Here is a 24,420-nt window from a genome sequence, read left to right as displayed (position 1 = left end):
ATCCAGGACACTGCAATTATCTGAGGTTTGTACTGGGCAACACACACTTCCTATACACAGTCCTACCCTTTGGACTCTCCACAGCCCCAAGAGTCTTCTAAAAAATTATTGTAGTGGTGGCCACCCACCTCCATGAATGAGGGACTGTCTAATCAGAGAGGCCATGAGCCAAGAGGCCCTTGAGGCGGTCTCCCAAGCCATGTCCTTATTCCAGACCCTGGGGCTGCAAATAAACCTATCCAAATGCAAGCTCCAACCAGCTCAGATTATAGTTTATTGGAGTGTTTCTTTATTGCATTCAGGCAACAGCCTCTCTCCTGCACCAATGATTCCAAACTATCAAACACCTTGTTGAGGTGCTACAGATGAGCCCACAAGTTCCCACAAGAACTTGCCTTCAGTTTCTAGGCCACACAGCGGTGGCCACATCAGTGGTTACACATGAGGACAATGCAGCAATGGCTCAGAATGGTGTACAGACCCCGTTATACCAGTATCAACAAACTGATTTCAGTCCCAAACATGATCAAACACTCACTGTGTTGGTGGGCGGATCAAAAAAACATGTGCGCTGGGGTATCCTTCTTCACAAGTCCCCCAACGATCACAATCATGATGGATGCCTCCCTCCTGGAGTGGGGAGCACGCTCAGACCCCCCCAGAGTCCAGGGCTGATGGCAGTCCCACGAGTGCTCCCTGCACATCAACATTTCGGAGCTCAGAGTGGTACGATATGCATGTCAGAAATTGCAACAGATACAGGGGAACACTGTACAGATTTTTACAGACAATGAAGCCACAACATACTGTATGAACAGGCAGGTTGGAGACAGATCCTATTGCCTGTGCAAGGAAGAGACCCATCTATGGTCATGGTTCATAGATCACAATGTCTGCATACATGCCTCTTACCTTCCAGGCAAAGACAATATTACAGTGGACACCCTCAACTTCCTGTTCACTTCCAACCACGAATGGGAGATGGACAACAGCATACTTCACATGATATTCACACATTGGGGATTCCCAATGATCGATTCATTTGCAACTAATGCGAACGAGAAGTGTCCATGGTATTGTTCATGTGTGAACATTAACTCACATTCTCTGTGGGACGTCTTTACAATACCTTGGGATGCACTCCTTCTATATGCCTTCCTGCCAATCCCTCTTCTTCACCAAGCTATGGTCAAAAAAATAAGAGCGGGGGCAGCATCAGTAATAGTCATTGTTCCAGCGTGGCTGTGCCAGTCCTGGTAAACTTACCTGTTCCACATGTCCATAAGACCTTGGCAGCTCCCGATAGTCCCTCATCTCCTGACTAAGCAAAAGGGTCAAATCCAGCATCCCTTTCCCCTCGTCCTTTGCCACTGATCATAGCTTCTCACTGGCTCTCCTCAGTTAAAGCCACATTTACAGATCAGGTCAGGCAGATCTTAATAGTAGTTAGGGTATGTCTACACTACCCCGCTAGTTCGAACTAGCGGGGTAATGTAGGCATACCGCACTTGCAAATGAAGCCCGGGATTTGAATTTCCCGGGCTTCATTTGCATAAGCGGGGAGCTGCCATTTTTAAATCCCCGCTGGTTCGAACCCCGTATAGCGCAGCTACACGGGACTCGAACTAGGTAGTTCGGACTAGGTTCCTATTCCGAACTACCGGTACCCACGAGGTGTACCGGTAGTTCGGAATAGGAATCCTAGTCCGAACTACCTAGTTTGAGCCCCGTGTAGCCGCGCTACACGGGGTTCGAACCAGCGGGGATTTAAAAATGGCAGCTCCCCGCTTATGCAAATGAAGCCCGGGAAATTCAAATCCCGGGCTTCATTTGCAATTGCGGTATGCCTACATTACCCTCCTAGTTCGAACTAGGAGGGTAGTGTAGACATACCCTTAGGGTACGTCTACACTACAACGTTAATTCGAACTAACTTAGTTCGAATTAGTTAATTCGAACTAAGCTAATTCGAACTAACGCGTCTAGAACTAAAAACTAGTTCGAATTAGCGTTTTGCTAATTCGAACTAGCAAGTCCACATTGAGTGGACTCTGAACAGGGCTTAAGGATGGCCGGAAGCAGTGCCGGCAGGGCATCAGAGGAGGACTTAGAGCGTGGAGATGCTGTCTCAGGCTAGCCGAGGGCTGTGCTTAAAGGGTCCCGACCCCCACCCCGGACACACAGTTCTAAGGGGTGCCCCGCTTGCAATGAAGTTCTGGCTTGGAGTGCCCGGAGTACCCACACTGGGCACATCACACCACTCGGCCATCAGCCCGGCTGCACTTGCCGCAGGCTGCCATCTGGGGAGAGGGGGCAATCGGGGGGCTGCAGGAGAGCTTCCACCCCCAGAAGCCCGCAGAGCCAGCCCAGTCCTCCCCATCGGGGGCTCGTACCCGATTCCTCCCTCACCTCCTTCCACTTACCCTTTCCTAGCCCCCCTTCTTATTGATGTACAAAATAAAGATAACGTTTCTTCCAACATTGACTCTGTCTTTATTGAACAAAACTGGGGGAGACTGGGAAAAGGAGGTGGGAGAGGGGAAGAGAAAGGCTGGGAGAGGGGAGGGCAACTAAAATGATCAGGGGTTGGGAACAGGTCCCAGATGAAGAAAGGCTACAGAGACTGGGACTGTTCAGCTTAGAAAAGAGGAGACGGAGGGGGGACAGGATAGAGGTCTCTAAAAGCAGGGGTTGGGTGGAGAGGGTGCATTCATAAAAGTTCTTCATGAGTTCCCATAAAGAAGGACTAGAGGACACCAAAGGAAAGGAATGGGTAGCAGGCTTGAAACTAGTAAGAGAAAGTTGTTCTTCTTCACAAAGCAAATAGTTAACCTGCGGAACTCCTTGCTGCAGGAGGCTGTGAAGGCTACAACTAGAACAGAGTTTAAAGGGAAGTGAGATCAAGTCATGGAGGTTGGGTCCATGGTGTGGTATTAGCCAGGGGGTAGGAGTGGTGTCCCTGCCCAAAGTTTGTGGAAGGCTGGAGAGGGATGGCACGAGACAAATGGTTTGGTCACTGTCTTCAGTCCATCCCCTCCAGGGTCCCTAGGGTTGGCCGCTGTCGGCAGACAGGCTACTGGGCTAGATGGACCTTTGGTCTGACCCAGGACGGCCATTGTAAGCTCAGGGCTCAGGGTCGGGGGTCTCAGTGGACCCCCTTGATTTTCATGCACACCTGCTCCTGGGTGGCCAGGCTGGCAGCTCTCCTGCCCTAGACGGCCACTTTCCTGTGCCTAGTGCGGAGATCGTGGACGAGGTCCACGATCTCCACACTAGCCCAGGAAGGTGCCCGCCTCTTGCGGTCCAGGGCAAGCTCCCGGGAGCCGCCAGCCTGGTCCCGGGAAGAGGGGGTGGGCTGAGGGGCATCGGGTGGCTGGCTCGATCCGTGCCAGGTGCAGGGTCTGCTGGCTGGGTGCTGGCAGGCTTGCACCTGGCACGGGCACCGTAGCCAGCCCGTGCCCCTTTAAGGGGGCCGGGAAGGGGGCATAGAGTTTCCCTGGTGTTGGCCAGAGTAGCCACCAGGGAAACCTGGGGAGGGCTAGCCTCCCACTAGTTCGAATTAAGGGGCTACACACCCCTTAATTCGAACTAGCTAGTTCGAACTAGGCTTAATCCTCATAAAATGAGGTTTACCTAGTTCGAACTAAGCGCTCCGCTAGTTCGATTTAAATTCGAACTAGCAGAGCGCTAGTGTAGCGCCTATTAAAGTTAGTTCGAACTAATGTCCGTTAGTTCGAACTAACTTTGTAGTGTAAACATACCCTTACAGAGTTACAACAAGAAAATCCTACCTATAAAGGTGACAAAGATTCTCTTTCTGGGCAAGCCAAAGATCAACAGATCCATCTATGATTCCACTGGGTGATATATTACAGTATCCTTTACACCTAAAACATACAGGTCTCTTGTTCAGCTCATTAAAGGTACACCTCACAACCATTACTGCATTCCACTAATCCATCAAAGAGAAATTGGTCTTTGCCCACCCCACGCCTAAACACTTCTTAAAGGGCATTCAAAACACCTTCCCACCTGTTAGAACACCAGTACTAATCTGGGACCTAAACCTCGTATTACAAGCTCTTAGCCATTTGAGCCTATGGCTACATGTTCAATTTTGTACCTCTCAATGAAGGTTGCTCTGTTAGTCATGCTTATGTCAGCCAGAAGGGTGAGTGAAATTGGAGCTCTAATGGCTGACCCAGCCTTCACTGTATTTCATAAGGACAGGGTGGTTCTGCGATCACATCCGAAGTTCTTACCAAATATACTTACCTCCTGGCATTGCAACGAACCTCTGGTGTTACCCGTCTTCTGTCCAAAGCCTCTTGCCACTGCCAAGCAACCTAAATGGCACATGCTTGATGTGTGCCACGCTATTGCCTTCTATTTGGAAAGGACAAGGTCAATTCATAAATCTAATAGACTTTTTGTCTCCATTGCTGAAAGATCCTTGGGCATGCAAATCTCTACGCAGACACTTTTCAGATGGATTGTAGACTGCATCCTCCTGGCTTATGCCAGCTTTAATCAGGAGCCACCACTCCAATTACATGCACACTCCACAAGGACCATTGCAACCTCTACAGCCTACCTCATCAGTATTCATCTCATGGATATTTGCAGAGCTGCAACCTGGTCTACTGCACACACCTTCGTCAGACATTATACCCTGGAGGCTTACCTGAAAGGGTGCACTAAATTCGGACACACAGTCCTCACCAAAGCTCAACACAGCATTTAGCCAAAGCACCCACCTCCTATTATGGGTACTGCTATATAGTCACCTAAGGTGGAGCACCCACAGGGACACTCCTCAAAAAAGAAGAGAAGGTTACTCACTTTGTGCAGTAACGGAGGTTCTTCAAGATGCTTTTCCCTGTGGGTGCTTCACCACTCGTCCTCCCTCCCTTCTGCTTCAGATTCATTGTTGTCCTTCCGGGGCAGAAAAGGAACTGAAGGGATGGTTGGACACGCATGCATGGTAGCAGCACCGTGTGTGTCACCTTCGTCGCCTGCGCAGCCCACTGGAGGGCACTCCTACTGTAAATCTCTGACAAGGTGTGCAGTGGTGCCTCAAGACCTATGGTGAAGCACCTGCAGGGACAGCTATCTTTAAGAGCCTCCGTTATTGCACAAAGTTAGTTATTTTCCCTTTTCTTTTATCATCATTTACTGGTATTTAAAAAAAAATCTTGATTAAGAACATATATTATCTTTTTTGAGATGATAGTTTAATTATTCTTTCAATAGTACTTTAGGATGGATTAATCTAGCATTGTTTTTTCACCTTATTCATACACATAAAACATACACTGTACATAATACAAGGCATTTTTAAAATAAATTGTGTATATGTAACTCACATCTTCTGGGAGTGGATTACTGTCCTGTCTAGTGGCTATGAAATCACTGAGGGTACGTCTACACTACAGCGCTAGTTCGAACTAACTTAGTTCGAATTAGTTAATTCGAACTAAGCTAGTTCGAACTAGCGCATCTAGAACTAAAAACTAGTTCGAACTAGCGTTTTGCTAGTTCGAACTAGCGCGTCCACACTGATTGGACGCAGGGGGGCATTTAAGGGCAGCTGAAACCGGTTCTGGCAGGGCATCAGGTCAGCAGTTGCTTTGTGTGGCTGCTGTCTGAGGCTATCTGAGGCTCGTGCTTAAAGGGACCCCCCCTGGACAGCCGGTTCTCAGCTTTTCCTGCTTGCTTGCCAACCTCGCCGAGGGACAGCAAAGCGTCGGTCTCTGTGCCCGTCTGTGTCGGTGCTTCCCTTCGGGGGGGCCGCCGCAGGTGGCAACATGGAGCCACGGCTCGCCCTGCACCTTCTGGTGCACGTTCTGGACTTGCTGCTGCAAGCCTGCCAGCAATGGCTCGAGGCTGCCTGGCACCACCTGGGGAACGTCAGCCCCCTGCCTCTCCGCCTGGCCGCCCTGGGGGCCGTGGAGGAGCCGCGGCGGCGCCCCGGCACCGGCGTGCCCCGCCGCATCTGGCGTCTGGACACCAGCAGCGACTGGTGGGACCGCATCGTCCTGGAGCACTGGGACGACCGACAGTGGACCCAGAACTTTAGGATGAGGAGGGACACCTTCCTGGAGCTCTGCGAGTGGCTCGCCCCTGCCCTGCAAAGAAGGGACACTCGCATGAGGCCCGCCATCCCCCTCCAGAAGCGGGTGGCCATCGCCCTCTGGAAGCTCTCCACGCCGGACAGCTACCGATCCGTCGGGAACCAGTTCGGCGTGGGGAGATCCACTGTCGGAGCAGTGCTCATGCAGGTACGGCGCTCGTCGGCCACCGAGCCGGGGGGGAGGGGGGCTGTGAGGAGGGGATGGGCCGCCCCAGGGACAAAGGGGGGGGCGGGAGGAGGCGAAAGCGCCCCGCACCGGAGGGGTCGGGCTGTCCCGGCCGTACTACACGCCGCCAGGGGGGTTGCTTCCGGGAGTGGGGCGCGGGGCACTGCCAGGGCACGCACGCTCCCAGCCACCCGGGCGCCCCACTGATTGACGCTTTGCTGTGTCTCTCTCCGCAGGTGGTCAAGGCCATCAACCGGGTGCTGCTCCGCAGGGTGGTCCGCCTCGCCAACCCGGATGCCGTCATCCGGGGATTCGGCGCCCTCGGCTTCCCCAACTGCGGGGGGGCCATCGACGGGACGCACATCCCCATCCGTGCCCCGGAACACCAGGCGTCCCGGTACGTGAACCGCAAGGGGTACTTCTCCGTCATCCTGCAGGCCGTATGTGACCACCGGGGACAGTTGACGGACATAAATGTGGGCTGGTCCGGCAAAGCACACGACGCCCGGGTGTACCGGAACTCCTCCGTGTGCCAGCGGCTGCAGGACGGGACCTTCTTCCCCGACCGCCACATCAGGGTCGGGGACGTGGACATGCCCGTCTGCCTGGTGGGGGATGCCGCCTACCCACTGCAGCCCTGGCTCATGAAGCCCTACACGGGACACCTCAATCCCTCCCGCCAGGCCTTCAATAACAGGCTGAGCAGGGCCCGCATCGTGGTGGAGGGGGCCTTCGGGCGACTGAAAGCCCGCTTTCGATGCCTCCTCACCCGTCTGGACCTGGCCGAGCACAACATCCCTCCCGTGGTGGCGGCATGTTGTGTGCTCCACAATTTGTGTGAGCGGAAGGGGGAGGCTTTCTTGCCAGCCTGGATGGCTGAGGCTGACCGCATGGCTGGACACTACGGTCAGCCCCGCACCGCCGCCGTCCGGGAAGCCCAGCGGGGGGCCATCCGGATCCGGGAAGCCCTGCGGGAGAGCTTCCAGGTGGAGGAGGAGGAGGACTGACCTCTCCCTGCATGCCCCACCGGGGCCTTCTTCCACCCTACCCCCCCCTTCCCCTTTCCCCTCCCTACCTACTGTACAATAAAGACACCTGTTTTTCCAACAAAAACGTCTGTTTATTTCACAGAACTGGGGTGGGGGAGGGAGGAATGAAGGTGGGAGAAGGGAGGGGGAAACCTGGGACGAGGGAGCTGGAAGGGGAGGGGAGGGAAGGGAGGAAGGGAAAGGAAAGCTCAGGGGTGGGAGTCTGGGTGCCTCTCCCGTCTCGCCACACTGCGGGTCCGGGGGCGTCGGTGGGGAATGGTTGTGGAGGGGGGGGCAGAGAGGACAGGGGGTGTGGAGGAAGCAGGAGCGGAAGCAGGAGGAGCAGGAGGAGCAGGGGGAGCAAGAGGGGGAGCAAGAGGGGGAGCAGGGGGAGCAAGAGGGGGAGCAAGAGGGGGAGCAGGGGGAGGAGGAAATGGGAAGCGGTCTAGCAGGCTCTGGAGGTGGCCTCGCAGGGCACGGCCCTGCTCCTCCAGGGCCTCCAGACTCCTCTGGCGCAGCCTGAGGTCCTCCTGGACCCAGTGGTCCTGGAGACGGAGCTGTCGGTCCAGGAACCGGAGATGCCGCCTCTGGTAGTCCTCCTGGTTCCTGGCTGTCCTGCTTGCCCGGGCGCGGGCGGCTGCTGCAGGCGGGGTGGTGCGCCCTGCAGTCCCCGGTGCTGCAGCTGTGGTGCAAGAAGACCAGCGGTCAATTACCCCAGGGGCCCAGGTGTGTGAAACCCAGCTCCCCTCTGCAAGGCCAGGGCCCCTGCAGGATCCCCAGCTGCTGCTCCGTAGTGGGCAAGGCCCAGGCGCACGGTCCCGGGGCTCCCTCTCGCCCCAGCCCCCCGTACACATAAGGGGAACACGAGGGTACTCACAGGTGGACGCCTCCCCGGCCTCTGATGATGCAGGCGAGCGGCTCTGTGGGGTGCCTCGGGGGTCCCGGGTCCTGGGAAGGCTGGCGGCAGGCTCCTGGCTCTCAGAGCCCTCTTCCTCCTCCTCGGTGTCCAGGAGCGGTCCCTCTGCCCCGGGGTCAATCACGTCCCGGGGGGCAGGGACGGCATGAGGCCCCAGGATGCGGTCCAGGGCATGGAAGTGGGGGCAGGCCTCCGGGTCAGCCCCTGGCAGGCAGGCCCGGGAGTAGGACTGCCGCAAGTCTTTAATCTTGCAGCGCACCTGCTCCCGGCTGCGCTGGTGGCCCCTGGCGGCCAGGCTGGCAGCCATGCGTCCATAGACGGCCGCGTTCCGGTGGCTAGTGCGGAGATCGTGGACATTTGAGGCTTCCCCCCAAACCTCGATGAGGTCCACGATCTCCGCACTTGACCAGGCGGGCGCCCGCCTTTTGCGCCCCCGGGCAGGCTCCCGGGAGCCGCCAGGCTGGTCGTGGGGAGCAGTGGAGGGCTGGGAGCCCTCGGATGGCTGGCTCATAGTGTGGCAGGTGCAGGCTGTGCAGGCACGGGTGCTTGCAGCCTTGCAACTGGCACAAAGTGAGTAGCCAGCCCGTGGCCCTTTAAGGGCTCCGGGGCCGGGAGGGGGGCAATAGAGTTTCCCTGGTGTTGGCCAGAGTGGCCACCAGGGAAACCTGGGAAGCCTTAGCCTCCCACTAGTTCGAACTAAAGGGCTACACAGCCCTTAGTTCGAACTAGCTAGTTCGAACTAGGCGTTAGTCCTCGTAAAATGAGGTTTACCTAGTTCGAACTAAGCGCTCCGTTAGTTCGAATTAAGTTCGAACTAACGGAGCGCTAGTGTAGCGCATAGGAAAGTTAGTTCGAACTAACGTCCGTTAGTTCGAACTAACTTTCTAGTGTAGACATACCCTTAAAGAGAGAATAATGAGTCTGCTCTACAGCCTCTGCTAAGAGTTGACGTTTAGCTCATGCAGTATAGGCTCATGCACTGAGATCCTAGGTTCGATTGTGACTGTAGAAAACTGGGGTCTGTTGGGGTTACATATATATTTGCCTAAAACATGTGACATATCTGTCTTATTAAACCAAACTACAAAAGTCAAAGAAGAAGCTCACTAATATTAAGTATAGTAATAAAAGTCTGAGTCCAGCTAAGCGATCTACAGAATATCACTTGAGCTGTTATAATTGTTTAATTGATTTTAAAAGTGTTTTGATAAGTAATTTTTCATATTTGTATTTACAAGTTTAAATTTCCTATAAAAGTTCATTTAGTTAGAGAATGTACTAATATATAAACAAATTAATTTAAAATGTAAAATCATATTACTACTTACAAAGTTTTCTAATTTTTTTGTATCTCAGATAAAAGCTCAGAAAAATCAAGTTTTCAGGAAAAATAGAAATGGAATTGGACAAAATAGAAAGTAAGATTTGGGTTCTTTTAAAATGTTTTTACTGAGTAATTAATTACTTTCCAAAGGCGTGGTAGCACCATGATTAGTATATCAGGATATTATGAAAGACTGCTTCTATCATTTCAGAGGATATGGGTGCTGGAGTAGAAGGATTATCCACTTTATCTCACTAAAAAGACCTAACCAAGTGAGTTGTAAGATCAAGAACACATATTCCTGCTCATCCAGAAATATAATTTATGATATCATCTGCCGAAAGTGTCCGCCTGCTATGTACATTGGACAAACGTCTCGGATACTTCACCAAAGAATCAATGCCCACAAAACAGATATTAGACAGGATCACAAAGAAAAAACAGTTTCTTGCCATTTCAACCAGAAAGGACATTGTCTCAACGATTACCTTCATCCTGCTTCAAAGACCTTTTAAGACTACACTTGAAAGAGAATCCTCTGAACTGTCATTCATGCTTAAATTTGACACTTTACACCTAAGTTTGAATAAAGACATCAATTATCTTACCCATTACAAAGATAGCTTCCCCAATTATCACCTCTAATATCATTAGCTCACAGACATTTACCTCCCCCCAATCCCTCTTCTGTTCTGAAATTTGATTTGTCCTTTTCATATGTGTTCATTTTTTTAATTGTATCCTTTGGTATATATGGTTGTGACAATTTTCTTCCACTATTTGATTTGAGGAAGTGGGTCTGGCCCATGAAAGCTCATCACCTAATGAACCATCTTGTTAGTCTTTAAAGTGCTACATAGTCCTGTTTTTTGTAAAAAGAACCAAGTCAATGCAAGAGCATTGATGAAAAGAAGGCATTTAGCCCTCTGTAACTAGAAGGTTTCATCAGATGGGAGATATGTAAACCAAGGGTAATATGTTTGTGGAGAATTCAGGAGGACCATCAAGAAAGAAATATATATGCTATTTTTTCAGAGCTTAGAAATATTGCTAAGCATGATTTCAGTTGTCTTTCACAAATTCACTGCTACTTACCTTGCTAAATAATTTGTTAGTGATAATTGGCTAGATTTTCAGCAGGCTTTCATTTTTGTTCCTGCAATTATGCAGATACAAATAATAAAAGTGGTGTATTTGTATAGACACACAATTAGGTCACTTAAATATTGCAGTAACCTGATTTGCGGGAAGGTACTTGGATATCTATATTATCTAAATTTAGCCTGGAAAATTTTTGTGAGTCAGAGTTTGAAAATTTGGCTCTTTTTGTGTCTAAATTTGACTTTTTGGTCTAATAGAAATTTTGGTTTAATAGAAATTGCTTCTTATAACATTTTTCTTCTTACTGCTTATCCAAACCTTGGGACCAAAACTCTTAATAAAAACATGGGATTGTAGCTATAATAAATATTACTGTCAGGATATGAATTAGAAAGGTATTTTCCACAAATCAGTATGTGGCAACTACCTCTTATGAAAAAGAACCTAGAAAAATGTTGTAGGAATAAATATTATATTTTAAAATGGGCTTTTGTTATGCATCATTTGTAACTTGTATTAAATATGCTAAAATCTTTTTCTAGGAAAAGTATGCTAAGATGCTCTCTTGAAACAATGGTTTCAGATGACTTCCTGTCAAAGGAAAATCTAAGTACGTATAAACTATCCATACATACAAATTAGCATAGTAATATATTAAGGCTATTGATTATCTTTTGTGTTGAAAAGATTGCCTTTCATGAACAACAATATGTAGCATACAAGCCACATGTATGTACACACAGAACAAAAAAAAACCTCTAAGACAACCTATTGCTGCAATGTTAAACTCTCCTTAGAATCATAATGCACATATATATTCCACTGTAGGGGTATGTGTGCCCAGTGCACTCTAGTCAGAAATTTTGCCAACTGTAGTACTGTATAGTACATGCATCCCTGCCATCCTTGTCCTCCAACCTGAGGATATAAAAGGGGTTGCTGGCTGCTTCCTCTCTCTTATTTCCTTCTTACCATCCATGTGAAGAGACAGAGCTCCTCTTTAGCTTCAGTTTTCATTACTTGCCAGATTTTAAAAAAATATACATTGTACATTTTTATAGCTTTAATATTGTAATTTAGTTCGAATTAGTTAGATTACTCTTTTTGCTCTGGGTGTCTCCTACTATGCAGAAATCCCCAGGATTTAAACAGTGTGCCACTTACAAGGCATGATAGATACTCTAGTTGTCGTGGAATGAGGAGTAACGGTAGTTCGAACTAGGAAGCCTAGTTCGAACTACCTAGTTCGTGCCCCGTGTAGCCGCGCTGCACGGGGTTCGAACGAGCGGGGTTTTAAAAATGGCGGCGCCCTGCTTATGCAAATGAAGCCCGGGAAATTCAAATCCCGGGCTTCATTTGCAAGTGCGGTATGCCTACATTACCCTCCTAGTTCGAACTAGGAGGGTAGTGTAGACATACCCTTGGCTATGTAGACATATCCGAAGAGGCAATCTTTCCATTGAAGAAGGAACATGTCTGCCAGTGAGCCTGGACTGGTTTAGGAAAGAGCAGAATTGTAGGCACTTTGTGTTGCACTTCCTGATGAACAAGTTGATCTGAAGAAGTTCCCATAGTTTGAAGATATTGTTTATTGCATCCAGGCGAATGGATCACTTGTGATTGTGAAAAGATCTGATGAGGTGGTCCGCTGGCTCATTTTGAGATCCAGGGAGGTAGGAATCCTTCTGAAGCATCAAGTGGGCTATGCAGAACTCTCAGAATTTAAGGGCTTCCTAACGTAGGAGAGAGGAGCATGGGCCATTATAGGACACAATGGTTTGAGCTTATTTGAGGCCACTCGCTGTAGAAGCAGGATAGACATGCCAAAAGAAGGATCCTGATCTTGAGTTGGTATATTGTCTTTGGTTGCATTTTCAAAAGGGCCCAGTGGTTGTCATATGGCCTCTTGTATTCATATTCCTGCTGCCCTAGAAAAAGGTGCTTGCAACTGCCACCATTCTATTTCTGGAGGAAAGAGAAGAACAGCCACCTCAGACCTGTCTCCAAAGAGCTCTGTATCAGCAGACCCTGTTGGTGTTTTGAATCCTGTTGCATTTTGTATCTACTTCAGATGTTCCATCCAAAAAGCTAAAGAAATATGTTTTGTAAAGTAATTTAAGAAATTGTTTTAATTTTTAATTTTTTTAGGTAAGCTTCTACCCCTATCTTGTATAACAGTACTGTACAAATTGCAAGAGTTTTGCCTGATTAAAATAACTGTATTAATATTCTTTCCTTATTCTTTACACCTGTGTTGATTTCAAATAATTAAAGACCAAAAGATGAATTATGCTCACATTTGAAGCCAGCAAATTTACTCTGGATTTACACTAGTTTCAATGATAGTGGAATTTATGGAATTTACCACATGAAACCCATGTTTGGAATAATGATTTTTCCGGTAGAATTTCTGTATCTCACACATTGTTTTAATTGACTGATTAATAAATAATATTTCATTAATAATATTGCATCAATATACATGTGCATTTTAGCTAAATTATTGATTTTGTTGTTTTATTAGTTGTCTCTGAGACAGAAGTTATATTAAAAGATCTAGAACAAATTCTCAGGTGTGTTGCAGACCCTTTTAAAACAGCTGGCGGGTCATATGGAAATGCAGAGGGAAAAGATATAGGAGAAAAGGTATGAATTATACATGGTGTTGCTACTAACTAGTTACTGGAAACTTTTACTTTTAGTGGAATTTATGCTAATGCTTAAGAAAAACTTAAATATAGTTTAATGACTATATAAACTGCTTCTGAAAATAACGTATACTGCTCACTTTTTGAATGCTATGTATGTAATTAGTTATAATACTGATATACAATAAAATTGTTAAAAGAGCATATTTAATGCAAACCATTATACTGTATCCTACCTTTGAACAGAAGATATTGGAAATTAATATTCATGGTTGAAATTCCAGTCTCAGGGAGATGCATCCACTTATATCCCCATTATTAATTATACTGCAGATATCTGTATGTGTGTAATGTAATGTAGATCTCATTTAGAATACTTATATGCCTATATTTCAAATTTTGCATTTGTATATTTATCTAGGAAATGGTCTTTAGAGATCTGCACATTCCCTGCACATGATCCAGGGTAACTCCTCTATATAAGTGCAAAAAAACCCACCACTGTATCAGATCATCTTTGCATGATTGTCCACATTTATCCCACTACTGGTGCACATGCACAACATTTGTGTGTGTGTGTGCAATTTTTTGTTAAATAGCATTGCCTTTCAGGGTCATCTTTGCACTCTCCAGTGCTCCATATCAGCGATCATAAGGAAGTGACCTTCAGTTCCTTCTTACAGCCTAGGGCTGCAAGATGGAACACCTATAGGCTGTGTCTACATTGGCACCCTTTTCCGGAAAAGGGATGCTAATGAGACACTTCGGAATTGCAAATGCCACGGGGGATTTAAATATCCCCCGCGGCATTTGCATGAACATGGCTGCCGCTTTTTTCCGGCTTGGGGCTTTGCCGGAGAAAAGCGCCAGTCTAGACGGGATCTTTTGGAAAATAAAGCCTTTTCCGGAAGATCCCTTATTCCTCTTAGAATCCTTTTGTAGCACTACTGTACCAGCAGAGGAGCAACTAGGCACACAAAAAAAAAGCATCATCTTCAGAAATATCAAAAGCAGAGTTGCTGCTCTCCTCCGACTTCCTCTTTCCTGTTTATAATGACTCAGCAGAACTGCTGCATGACTTGAGCAGGGGGAATTTTACTGATTAGCTATATATAACTTTAAGTTCACTAGTTGTATCCAGGCACTTCTCTCTCCCCAACCTTCCATCAAGATAATAACTCCATACTGATGCAGATAGAAGATGGAGTACCCCAATTTCCCACAACTAGAAACTATTTCTTAGGAATATAGGGGTTGACCAGAGGTCTATCTGGTCCAGTATCTTGACCTAGACCAGGTGCTTCAGAGGAAGGTTTAAGAATCCAGTAGTGATCCAATGTGGGATAATCTGTTCCCTCTATTAGGGGCCAGATTACAAAGGTATTTGGGCATCTAAAGGTACAAATAGCTCTTGGTGGTGTTTACTAAAGCACCTAGGTAGGCTAAAACAAAATACAGGACTATGTAGCACTTTAAAGACTAACAAGATGGTTTATTAGATGATGAGCTTTCGTGGGCCAGACCCACTTCCTCAGATCAAATAATGGAAGAAAATAGTCACAACCATATATACCAAAGGATACAATTTTAAAAAAATGAACACACATGAAAAGGACAAATCACATTTCAGAACAGAAGGGGGGTGGGGGGGGGGGGGGAAGGTGAATGCCAGTGAGTTAATGATATTAGAGGCGGGGAAGGGGAAATGTCTGTGAGTTAATAGTATTAGAGGTGATAATTGGGGAAGCTATCTTTGTAATGTGTAAGATAGCCGGGGTCTTTGTTAATTCCGGTGCGGAGAGTGTCGAATTTTAGCATGAATACCAGTTCAGAGGATTCCCTTTCAAGTACAGATTTGAATGTCTTCTGAAGTAGGATGCAGGTTAGCAGGTCATTAAGACTGTGTCCTTTCTGGTTGAAATGACAAGCAACTGTTTTTTCTTTGTGATCCTGTCTAATGTCTGTTTTGTGGGCATTGATTCTTTGGCGAAGTGTCTGAGATGTTTGTCCAATGTACATAGCAGACGGACACTTACGGCACATGATAGCATAGATTATATTTCTGGAGGCGCAGGAATATGTATTCTTGATCTTGTAACTCACTTGGTTAGGCCCAATAATGGTGTCAGCAGAGTGAATATGAGGACAAAGCTGGCAGCGGGGTTTGTTGCAAGGGAAGGTACCAGGGTTGGTATTAGTGTGGTATGTCCTGTGGTTGTTGGTAAGAATCATCTTGGTAAGATGTTGTTGTTGTTAAGAATCATCAACTACAAAACAATGCATTCCACAGCTAGACAAGAGAAATGTAGGAGTGTATTTTCTTCTAGACAGTCTTCTCCCACTAGCTCATACTATGAGCATTACAAGTGTAGATGCTCTTATGACCGTCCACCCCATTGGATGACACAGTACCATTATCCACCGGCCTACCCAGACACTGGTCACCATGCTGTTACCGCTCTGCCTTGAGACACCAGTCTACAGTTTTTTCCACACTGGCTGACAGGCGACCCATCTCACCACCTCATGTGAGTACCTCTCCTCACCCTTAACAAGCTGATCTAGAGGAGGGACAAATATCCAAGCCTGAGGAACAACAGCCTCATACCTTGCCCACTGACCAGTCCTCCTTGTCCCCAGATGAGGCAGTGATCCCAGGTGAAACTTCACCTATGGATGAACTTAAGCAGTATTGGGACTTGTTTAAAAGAGTGGCTGCTACTCAGGAGGTCCACCTAACCAAGGCACAAGAGAAACAACATTGTCTCCTTCAAAACCTCCAACCCTTCCTACAGGCCAAAATTGCATTGCCCATTGATGAAACCATTATGGAAGCCACTGAGGAAATCTGGCAGGCCCCAGCTTCTGCCCTGATCACCAACAAATGGGCTGACAAGAAATACTTTGTCCCTTCCAAAGGCATGGACTTCTTATTTTACCACCCTCAATCAAACTCCATGGTGGTGGACACAGCCCAACAGAAGTCTAAATTACCGAAGAGAGTAAGCGTATGAACCTCTTTGGTCGGAAAATGTGTTCATCATCGACTCTAGAACTTCATATTGCAAATTGCTTGGCCCATGTAGCGAATCATGATTTTGATAATTATTCCAAACTTGCTGGACTCATTGATCACCTATCTCATAATAAAAGACCTATTCCCAAGTCTATTTTTCAAGAGGGCTATGCCACTGCACAAACCTCTCTTCAAGTGGCTCTGGATGTCACCGATACAGCGGCACACTCCAGTGCAACCTCAATAACGATGCACAGAGCGTCTTGGCTTCAAGCTGCTGGGGTCCCATGAGAGCTGCAATCTAAAGTAGAGGACCTCCCATGTGACAAAAAAAATTGTTTGCAGAAAAGACCAATGAGGTCCTCCACACAAGGAGAGTTTTGAGAACAACCTTGCGTACATGAGGGGTGTACACTTTCTTACTTTTCTTACTCTTGATGCCTTCACGGAGGATTAGACTAATTCTGTGTGAGACAGCAGCCTCAGAGGAGATGTCTGCAAAACAACTGCACCACTAAACAACAGGCAAACAAACAACAGGTTTGAGGCATTGGTCGAGGGCATGCAAGACCTCCCCCTTACACATTCACACCATGAACAGGTTATCCTTTTTCACCACTTCTTGAGACCATTCTGTCACCATTGTGCTACCATTACATTGGAACGCTGGTCAAGATTGTCACATATGGCTACACTATCCCATGTACATCGTTTCCCCCATCTTGCCCAACCATCCCATCCCTCTTCAGGGACCCCTCTCATGAAGATCTATTAAAAGAGGAGGTCCCCTGACTCCTTTCCATCAGAGCAGTAGAGAGGGTACCAGGTGAGTTCAGAGGCAAAGGCTTCTATTCTTACTACTTTCTCACACAGAGAAGGACGTGTGGTTGGAGACCCATTCTTGACCTTCACAATCTCAACTGATACCTTTGCAGTCAGTGGTTCAAAATGGTTAACCTAGCTGATCATCCCAGTGCAGGACTAGGGGGGGGATGACTGGTTTGCAGCCCTTGACCTACAAGTTGCCTATTTCCATGTCACGATCCATCCTGCTCACAGACGATTCCTTCGATTCACTCTTCAGCTGACATAGTCTCTGGACTTGAAGGTGCCTGATTAGACTCCACTATGCTGCAGGCCTACTTCCTGATGCAAAGGTTCCAGACTATATATGATCTGTTTGCAGATGTTACCATGAGACCTTCAGTGCCAATACTTACCTGGGCCAACTTATGCCAGCAACAACATACGTAGTACACTATGCATGACTACATTTTTTATGCCTCCAACATTAGCTGGCATCTGTATATGGCCCTTCCAGGCTCCATATCCACAAACATGTCTCCCTCCCACCCAATGTGTTCACTTCCCTCAATTGGTGGGTTGAACCATACAATCTACTAGTGGGGGTCCCATTCCACTGAGTCAGCCGTATTGTACAGATCACCACAGATGCCCACCTGTTGGATGGGGTGCTCACTTGGATAGTCTTGCTCAGGGTCAATGGTCTGCAGGAGAAACAGCCCTCCACATAAATCTTTTGGAATTGAGAGTGGTTGCTAACACATGCAAGCACTTCTGTACACCCTTTACAACTCCACTGTTAGGATACTTACCGACAATATAAAAACAATGCATTATATTGTCAGGCTAGTGCCTGGTCCTGTTCTCTGTGCACTGAAGCAGTATGTTTATGGAATTGGTACATCCACATCAAAGTAATCTTGGTTGCATTGTACCTACCTGGTATCAACAATTCCACAGTGGACGCATTGAGCAGGCACTTTGCACCAGATCACAAGTGGGAATTACATCAAGTGCTTCAATCTATCTCCTGTCATTGGGGCTTTCCCCAAATAGATCTGTTTGCCTCCCACAAGAATGCCAAGTGCCCATACTACTGCTCCTGGGCCGGAGTTGGCCCCAGATTGCTGGGGGATACCTTTCTCCTCAACTATAGGGGTCCTCTACTCTATATGTTCCCACCAACCCCTCTCATCCCAAGAATCCTTGAGAAGATCAACAAAGATGGAGCGATAGTAATACTCAGCCCCCTCCTGGGCTCGGCAGATGTGGTTTCCTTATCTCTCTCAGATGTCTTCCTAGCTACTCTATTCCCTCCGTGATTGTCATGATCTACTGAGCCAGAACCAAGGGACTCTGTTGCGTTCTCAGCCCCATGTTTTGCACCTGGCAGCCTGGCTCCTCATTGGTTCCTAGAATCCAAAATGTTCTGTTCGGACCGTGTTAAACAAGTATTGATGCATAGTAGAAAGCACACCACATGCTCCACCTACTTTCAAAAATGGCACAAATTCATGTCCTGGTGTAATAACAAATTATTCGATCCGTATTCAGTACTGTTCCATGAAACTGCTCTGATTTCCATGTCAGTGAACAGATAGTTCTTCTTTGGGGATGTCCCCGTGGGTGCTCCACTGTGGGTGCTGGGCTTGCCCCAGCACTGCAGAACGGAGACTTTTTTAGAAGCAGTACCCGGCCGGACCGCGCATGCGCTGCGGTGTCTCGCGGCATTCGTGCTCTTTTCCCTGAGTGTGTGGTCTGGCCCCTGCCAGTTCCTCTCGACCGCCTCGGGCTGCAGATGGAAGGAACTGCGCTCTTCACAGTATCACCTTGTCGTGAGACTATCTGTTCTGTAGTTATAGTTCTTTATCCTCTTTCCTATATCGTTTGATTACCCCCTTCATTAATCTAAAAAAAAGGAGTTTAATTACTTGTAGTTCAATACAGTTGAGTTCTTATTGTACCCCTTCCTCCTACACTTTCCTGTTGTATATAGTTAAACAGTTACTAGATTTTCGTTTAAAAAAAAAGAGAGAGAAGAACAAAATAAAGAATAAACTCAGCATAAGCGGCAAGTAAAACCGCTTCGGGCATTCACTATGCCATTGTTGCCAGATTTAAAAAAGTGCGACAACTGCTGTGAGGCAATGCCTGCATCGGACGGCCACTCCTCCTGCATCAGATGCCTAGGAGAATTCCATGTCTCCCAGAAGTGCCCTCATTGCACTAAACTTACCACAAGGGCAAGAAGGGACAGGGAGATGCACCTCCGAATGCTCTTACAACTGCCATGACCTGCCTCTGCTGCCGAGGAACAGCCCTCAAAGCTACCATGGCTTCACCTAAAAGATCTAGGCTCTCCCCTACAAGATCTCTACCTGCCATCTCTCATGGTAGAGTCAGTGATGGGGATAAGCCCGGCACGGTGAAACCATGCCCTAAAATATCTGTGGCGCCGAAACCAAAAAAGACCGCACAGCCGGTACCGTCCGCGGCACCGAGGGTTGCATTGGCTCGGCCTGCACCCAAGCCTCCGGCACCAATGACCAGACTGGCACCGAGAGCATCGTTGGCACTGGTAGTGTCGGCACCGGTAGCTGTTGCGGCGCCAGACCATCACGCGGCACTGGGAGGAGAGGCACCAGAGCGGACGGCACCAGAGTCAACGGCACGGGGAAGGATGGCACCAGGTAGCACGGCACTGTGCTCATCTACAGCCAGCACCGTAAGCCCAACCCCCATGACATCACCACATCGAAGCCGCTCCTGCTCCCTTGTCTTCTCACTGGCACCATCTCCTTCTCCACCAGCACCATGCTCTCCATCTTACCACGGTAGCCGTCGCAGATCTCCACGTTCACCTCACAGACTGCCATCTCCGTTTCTGGCTTCGTATCCTCACCACAAGAGACACTACCATCCCCATCGCTCCATCTTTCCTGCTTCCTCCAGAGCTTCTTACAACCACTCTCGTTCTCCTCCATTCTCCGCACATACATCACTGGCAGTGCACACAATCCTACTATCCTGAAAGATGCTCACTGCTGGATAGGCTATACTACTGAGACAACCATTTCCTACGTGATTCTCGCAGCAGATACTCGTACCATTATAGATCTTGCTCCTGTGCACGATCCTGCTGTGATTATGGCTCTTCTAGGCATTCACCAACTCCAGCCCCGCCCCCCACTCCTACAGGGCAAACTACATCCCCACCTCAGCTTCCATCGGAACCGAAGCAGACACACCTTGATGACCAACCATCAGAGGTTTCTCCAATTGACTCTTCTTTGCCAGATGAAGCAGTCATCCCTGGTGGCGTCTCTCTACCAGATGACCTCCAGCAGTTTCAAGAGCTCTTTAAGCGGGTATCTAAAAAGGATGGAATTCCTCTTCACTCACCCCCAGCCCAATTCCATAGTGGTGGATGCAGCCCAACAGAGGTTTAAGGCCCCACAATTCAAACAACTGGGCTCTGACAGGGAAATTAAGAGGCTAGACTTACTGGGTAGAAAGGTTTACACATCGGCAACATTAATGCTCCGAATTGCCAATTATACAGCGCATTTTTCCAACCATATCTTTGACTTGTTTTCATACTTGACCCTGTTGATGGACCATTTGCTGGAATCCAAGAAGCCCATTTAAAATCGGTGGTTCAAGTGGGCTACACGTCAGCTAGAACAGCTCTCCAAATAGCTATGGACATGGCGGACACGGCAGCCCATTCTACAGCCACTGCTGTGGTTATGCGCAGGGCTTCTTACCTTCAAGCAGCAGGAGTTCCTAAGGAGCTACAGAATAAAGTCAAGGATTTATCCTTCAACAGAGACAAGCTATTTGCTGAAAAGACTGACACTGTCTTACATTCCTCAAAGGACTCCCGCACAACTCTTCCAATCTCTGTCCTTGACAGGCCTGGAACATTTTTGTTACTCTTCTCTGCATTCCCTTTAATTCTACAATATCCCTTTGAAACTTATAAAGCTTCATTAGGTATGTACACCCCTCTATTTAGAAGACGACGGTATACTCCATACCACTGGAGATACGATTACACACACATTCATCACTAGTGGCAACAACATCAACAACAAAAGAGTTTTGATCATCAACGTGCATGCCAAAGGCCTCAACACCGCCACAACGTGAACAACTGCACCCAGACCGCACCTAATGGCAAGCAGCAAGTTTGATTCCTTGGTCAGGGGCATGTAAGCGATTCTTGGCAGCACCAAAGACCAACTCACCCAAATCTTCCATCAACACTTGAAATCCTTTTTCCACCAATGGGCCGAAATTACAACAGACAGATGGGTGATGGAAATTGTTTAAACAGGCTACGCTATCCCTTTCATCTCCATTCCTCCTACCATTCCCCCCTACCCCATCCCTCACGAGGTCCTATTACACCTGGAAATCAACCACCTGCTCTCTCTAGGGGCAATAAAACCAGTTCCAAAAGAATTCAAGGGCAAGGGATTCTATTCCAACTATTTTCTTACTCAGAAAAAGTCAGGAGGCTGGCGACCAATACTAGATCTCTATTGTTTGAACAGATTCCTATGAAAACAAAGATTCAAGAAGATCACATCAGCTGCCATAATTCCCGCGCTAGATCGCGACAAGTGGTTTGTGGCCCTCGACCTCCAGGATGCTTACTTTCATGTTTTGATCCATCCTGCCCACAGAAGGTTTCTACATTTGTTTTCGGCATAGACCATTACCGATACAAAGTCCTGCCTTTTGGACTCTCGTCTGCTCCCAGGGTATTCTCAAAAATCCTGGCAGAAGTTGCGGTCTATCTCCGAAGACAAGGAGTAGTTATTTTTCCATACCTGGGCGATTGTCTCCTCAAGGGCTGTACCACCTCCGAGGTACTCAATATGATTTGCGTCACCAAACGAACCTTTCAAACACTCGGACTTCACATCAACGAACAAAAGTCCGTTTTGCACCCGACTCAAGATCTCGAATTCATAGGAGCTCACTTGGACTCAATTATAGCCAGAGCCTACCTACCCCTGCAGAGGTTCCATGCTATTCAAGATCTTATTCAGAACATGTGAAGCGTATACCACTCCCAATCAGACCTCGGGCTCACTCCACTAGGGCCATGGTGACTTCGATGGCTTTTCTCAAAGGGGTTCCCCTGAAAGACATATGTAGAGCGGCCACGTGGTCCTCATATGACACTTTGCCAAACATTATGCTTTACTCTAGGGGAGATACTCTGATGCGGCGGTGGCAGCAGCAGTGCTCTCCACATTGGATAAATAGGGACTTCTGGCTTGGCGACTACTGTTGTTCTGTCACCCATGGTGGAGCACCCACGGGGACATCCTCGAAGAAGAAAGTGAAGTTACTCACCGTGGTGCAGTAATTGTCGTTCTTCGAGATGGTGTCCCTGTGGGTGCTCCACTACCCACCCTTCTCCCCGCTTCGGAGTCTGCTGTTTCTTCTTATCTCTTACAGACTCCGAGGCAGCCTCAAGGAACTGGCGGGGGCTGGACCGTGCACTCAGAGAAAAGAGCGTGAACGCTGTGAGACACCACGGTGCATGCGTGGTCCAGCAGGGTACTGTTTCTAGAAAAGTCTCAGTTCTGCGGTGCCCGGGCAAGCCCAGCACCCGTGGTGGAGCACCCGCAGGGACACCATCTTGAAGAATGACAGATACTGCACCAAGGTGAGTAACTTTGCTTTCTTCCATCCTTTTATCCTAAGCCACACTCATCTTGACAGGAAGCTATCCTTCATACCCTGGACATATAGTAGAGCACTTTCATTTTACATAGATAGAATCTGATTCTTTCGTGAGTCGCAATAATTACTAGTTTCCATAATGGAGCGCTACAAGGCAGATCTGATTTTATCACAATGCATATCGAGACTCATAGTACATTGTATTACCCAATGCTATACCATTTGAAACAAGCCATTTCCTGGTGCACCCAGGGCACATTCCAAAAGAGCCATTGCATCCTCCACAGCTTTCCTGTGGGCCATTCCCCTCTGGGACATTTGATGTGAATCCACATGATCCTCAAACCATACCTTCATGAAGCATTATGCTATCTCTCAACACCTCACTAAAGATACCTCAGTAGCCTCGACAGTGTTATCAACAGTTATTAAATGGTGACTCTGAGAACCGCCTCCCTTGTGTTCACGAGTGCTGCTATAAGGTCACCTACAGTGGAACACCCATGGGGACATCACTTAAAGAAGAGGAAGTTACCTTGTTCAGTAACAGTGGTTCTTTGAGATGTATGTCTCCGTGGGTGCTCCATTACCCACCCTTCTCCCCTCTTTTGTGGTCTCTGTTCTTTACATATTTTCCAGATACTTGGGTGTACGCAAAGAACTGGTGTGAGCTGGGCCGTACGTGTAAAGAGAAAGGTGTGAACAGCATGAGGCGCCTGGTGTACATGTGAGCCCCGGCCAGCTCCTGCTAGGGATAACTCCAATCTGTGGTGCCAGGAAGACAACTGAGCTCTGATGGGGACACATGTCTCAAAGAACTATTGTTACCGCTTAAGGTGAGTAACTTCCTCTTTCTGATCTGCATTCTTATTGTTTTACATGCTTTTATTATGCCTCTGATCATTTGTTCCTTTCTAAAGTAAACAATCACAGCTTTTCCAATCTCTGTCCTTGACAGGCCTGGATCATTTTTGTTACTCTTCTCTGCATTCCCTTTAATTCTGCAATATGCCTTTGAAACGTATAAAGCTTCACCATAGATTTATATAAAGGCATTATAATATTCTTTGTTATTCACCATTCTGATCCTTATCTTAACATTGTGTTAGCTTTATTGACAACAGATGCATGTTGAACAGAGATCTTCATTGAGCTGTCTACAGTGACATTTTCTTGACTTGATTCAGTTAACTTGGAATCCTGTAAGGTGCATCAATATGTTAAAATTTCCCCTCTGATATACATTATTTTGCATATATCAGCATTGAATTTCATTTACTATTGTGTTGCTCATTCACCTGTCTTATTTAGTTCTCTCTGAAATTCTTCATATACCCTTCTGGTCCTGATTAAACTTTTTTTTATCTGGAAATTTTGCTACCTTACTGCCCACCCCAGCTTTCCAGATCAGATCCCTTATGCCTCCTGCAAGGAGGTTTAAAGGATCTGTTGAAAAAGGCTTTCTTTCTCGACAGATCCCCCTCTAGACTGCTGCTTTTTGCTGAAAAAGTGCGGAGTCGGCAAAAACAGCGGCCATTTTAATGCAAATTAAATGCAGGATATTTAAATCCCCGCTTCATT

At 47.5% G+C, this 24,420-nt stretch overlaps 2 protein-coding genes across 2 annotated transcripts in view; one reads left to right on the top strand and one right to left on the bottom strand.

Moving 5' to 3' along the window:
- Window positions 1–24,420, top strand: part of ZCWPW2 (zinc finger CW-type and PWWP domain containing 2) — a 107,659-nt gene that overhangs the window by 63,695 nt on the left and 19,544 nt on the right. Inside the window, exons 6-8 of the mRNA XM_075921989.1 lie at window positions 9,600–9,661; window positions 11,211–11,278; window positions 13,193–13,314. Coding sequence (XP_075778104.1) covers window positions 9,600–9,661; window positions 11,211–11,278; window positions 13,193–13,314 — 252 coding nt within the window. The remainder of the gene's footprint in view (window positions 1–9,599; window positions 9,662–11,210; window positions 11,279–13,192; window positions 13,315–24,420) is intronic.
- LOC142827425 (uncharacterized) lies at window positions 7,418–8,754 on the bottom strand. The gene is made up of 2 exons (XM_075923069.1): window positions 8,205–8,754; window positions 7,418–8,009 (listed from the first exon to the last, which is right to left on the bottom strand). The coding sequence occupies exons 1-2, from the start codon at window positions 8,752–8,754 to the stop codon at window positions 7,537–7,539; spliced, it is 1,023 nt and encodes a 340-aa protein (XP_075779184.1). The 3' UTR covers window positions 7,418–7,536.

The sequence above is a fragment of the Pelodiscus sinensis genome, chromosome 2 (assembly GCF_049634645.1).
Source record: "Pelodiscus sinensis isolate JC-2024 chromosome 2, ASM4963464v1, whole genome shotgun sequence".
Taxonomy (NCBI): Eukaryota; Metazoa; Chordata; order Testudines; family Trionychidae; genus Pelodiscus; species Pelodiscus sinensis.
Note: the sequence above shows the minus strand (reverse complement) of the source record. Positions and strands in the feature narration are given on the sequence as shown.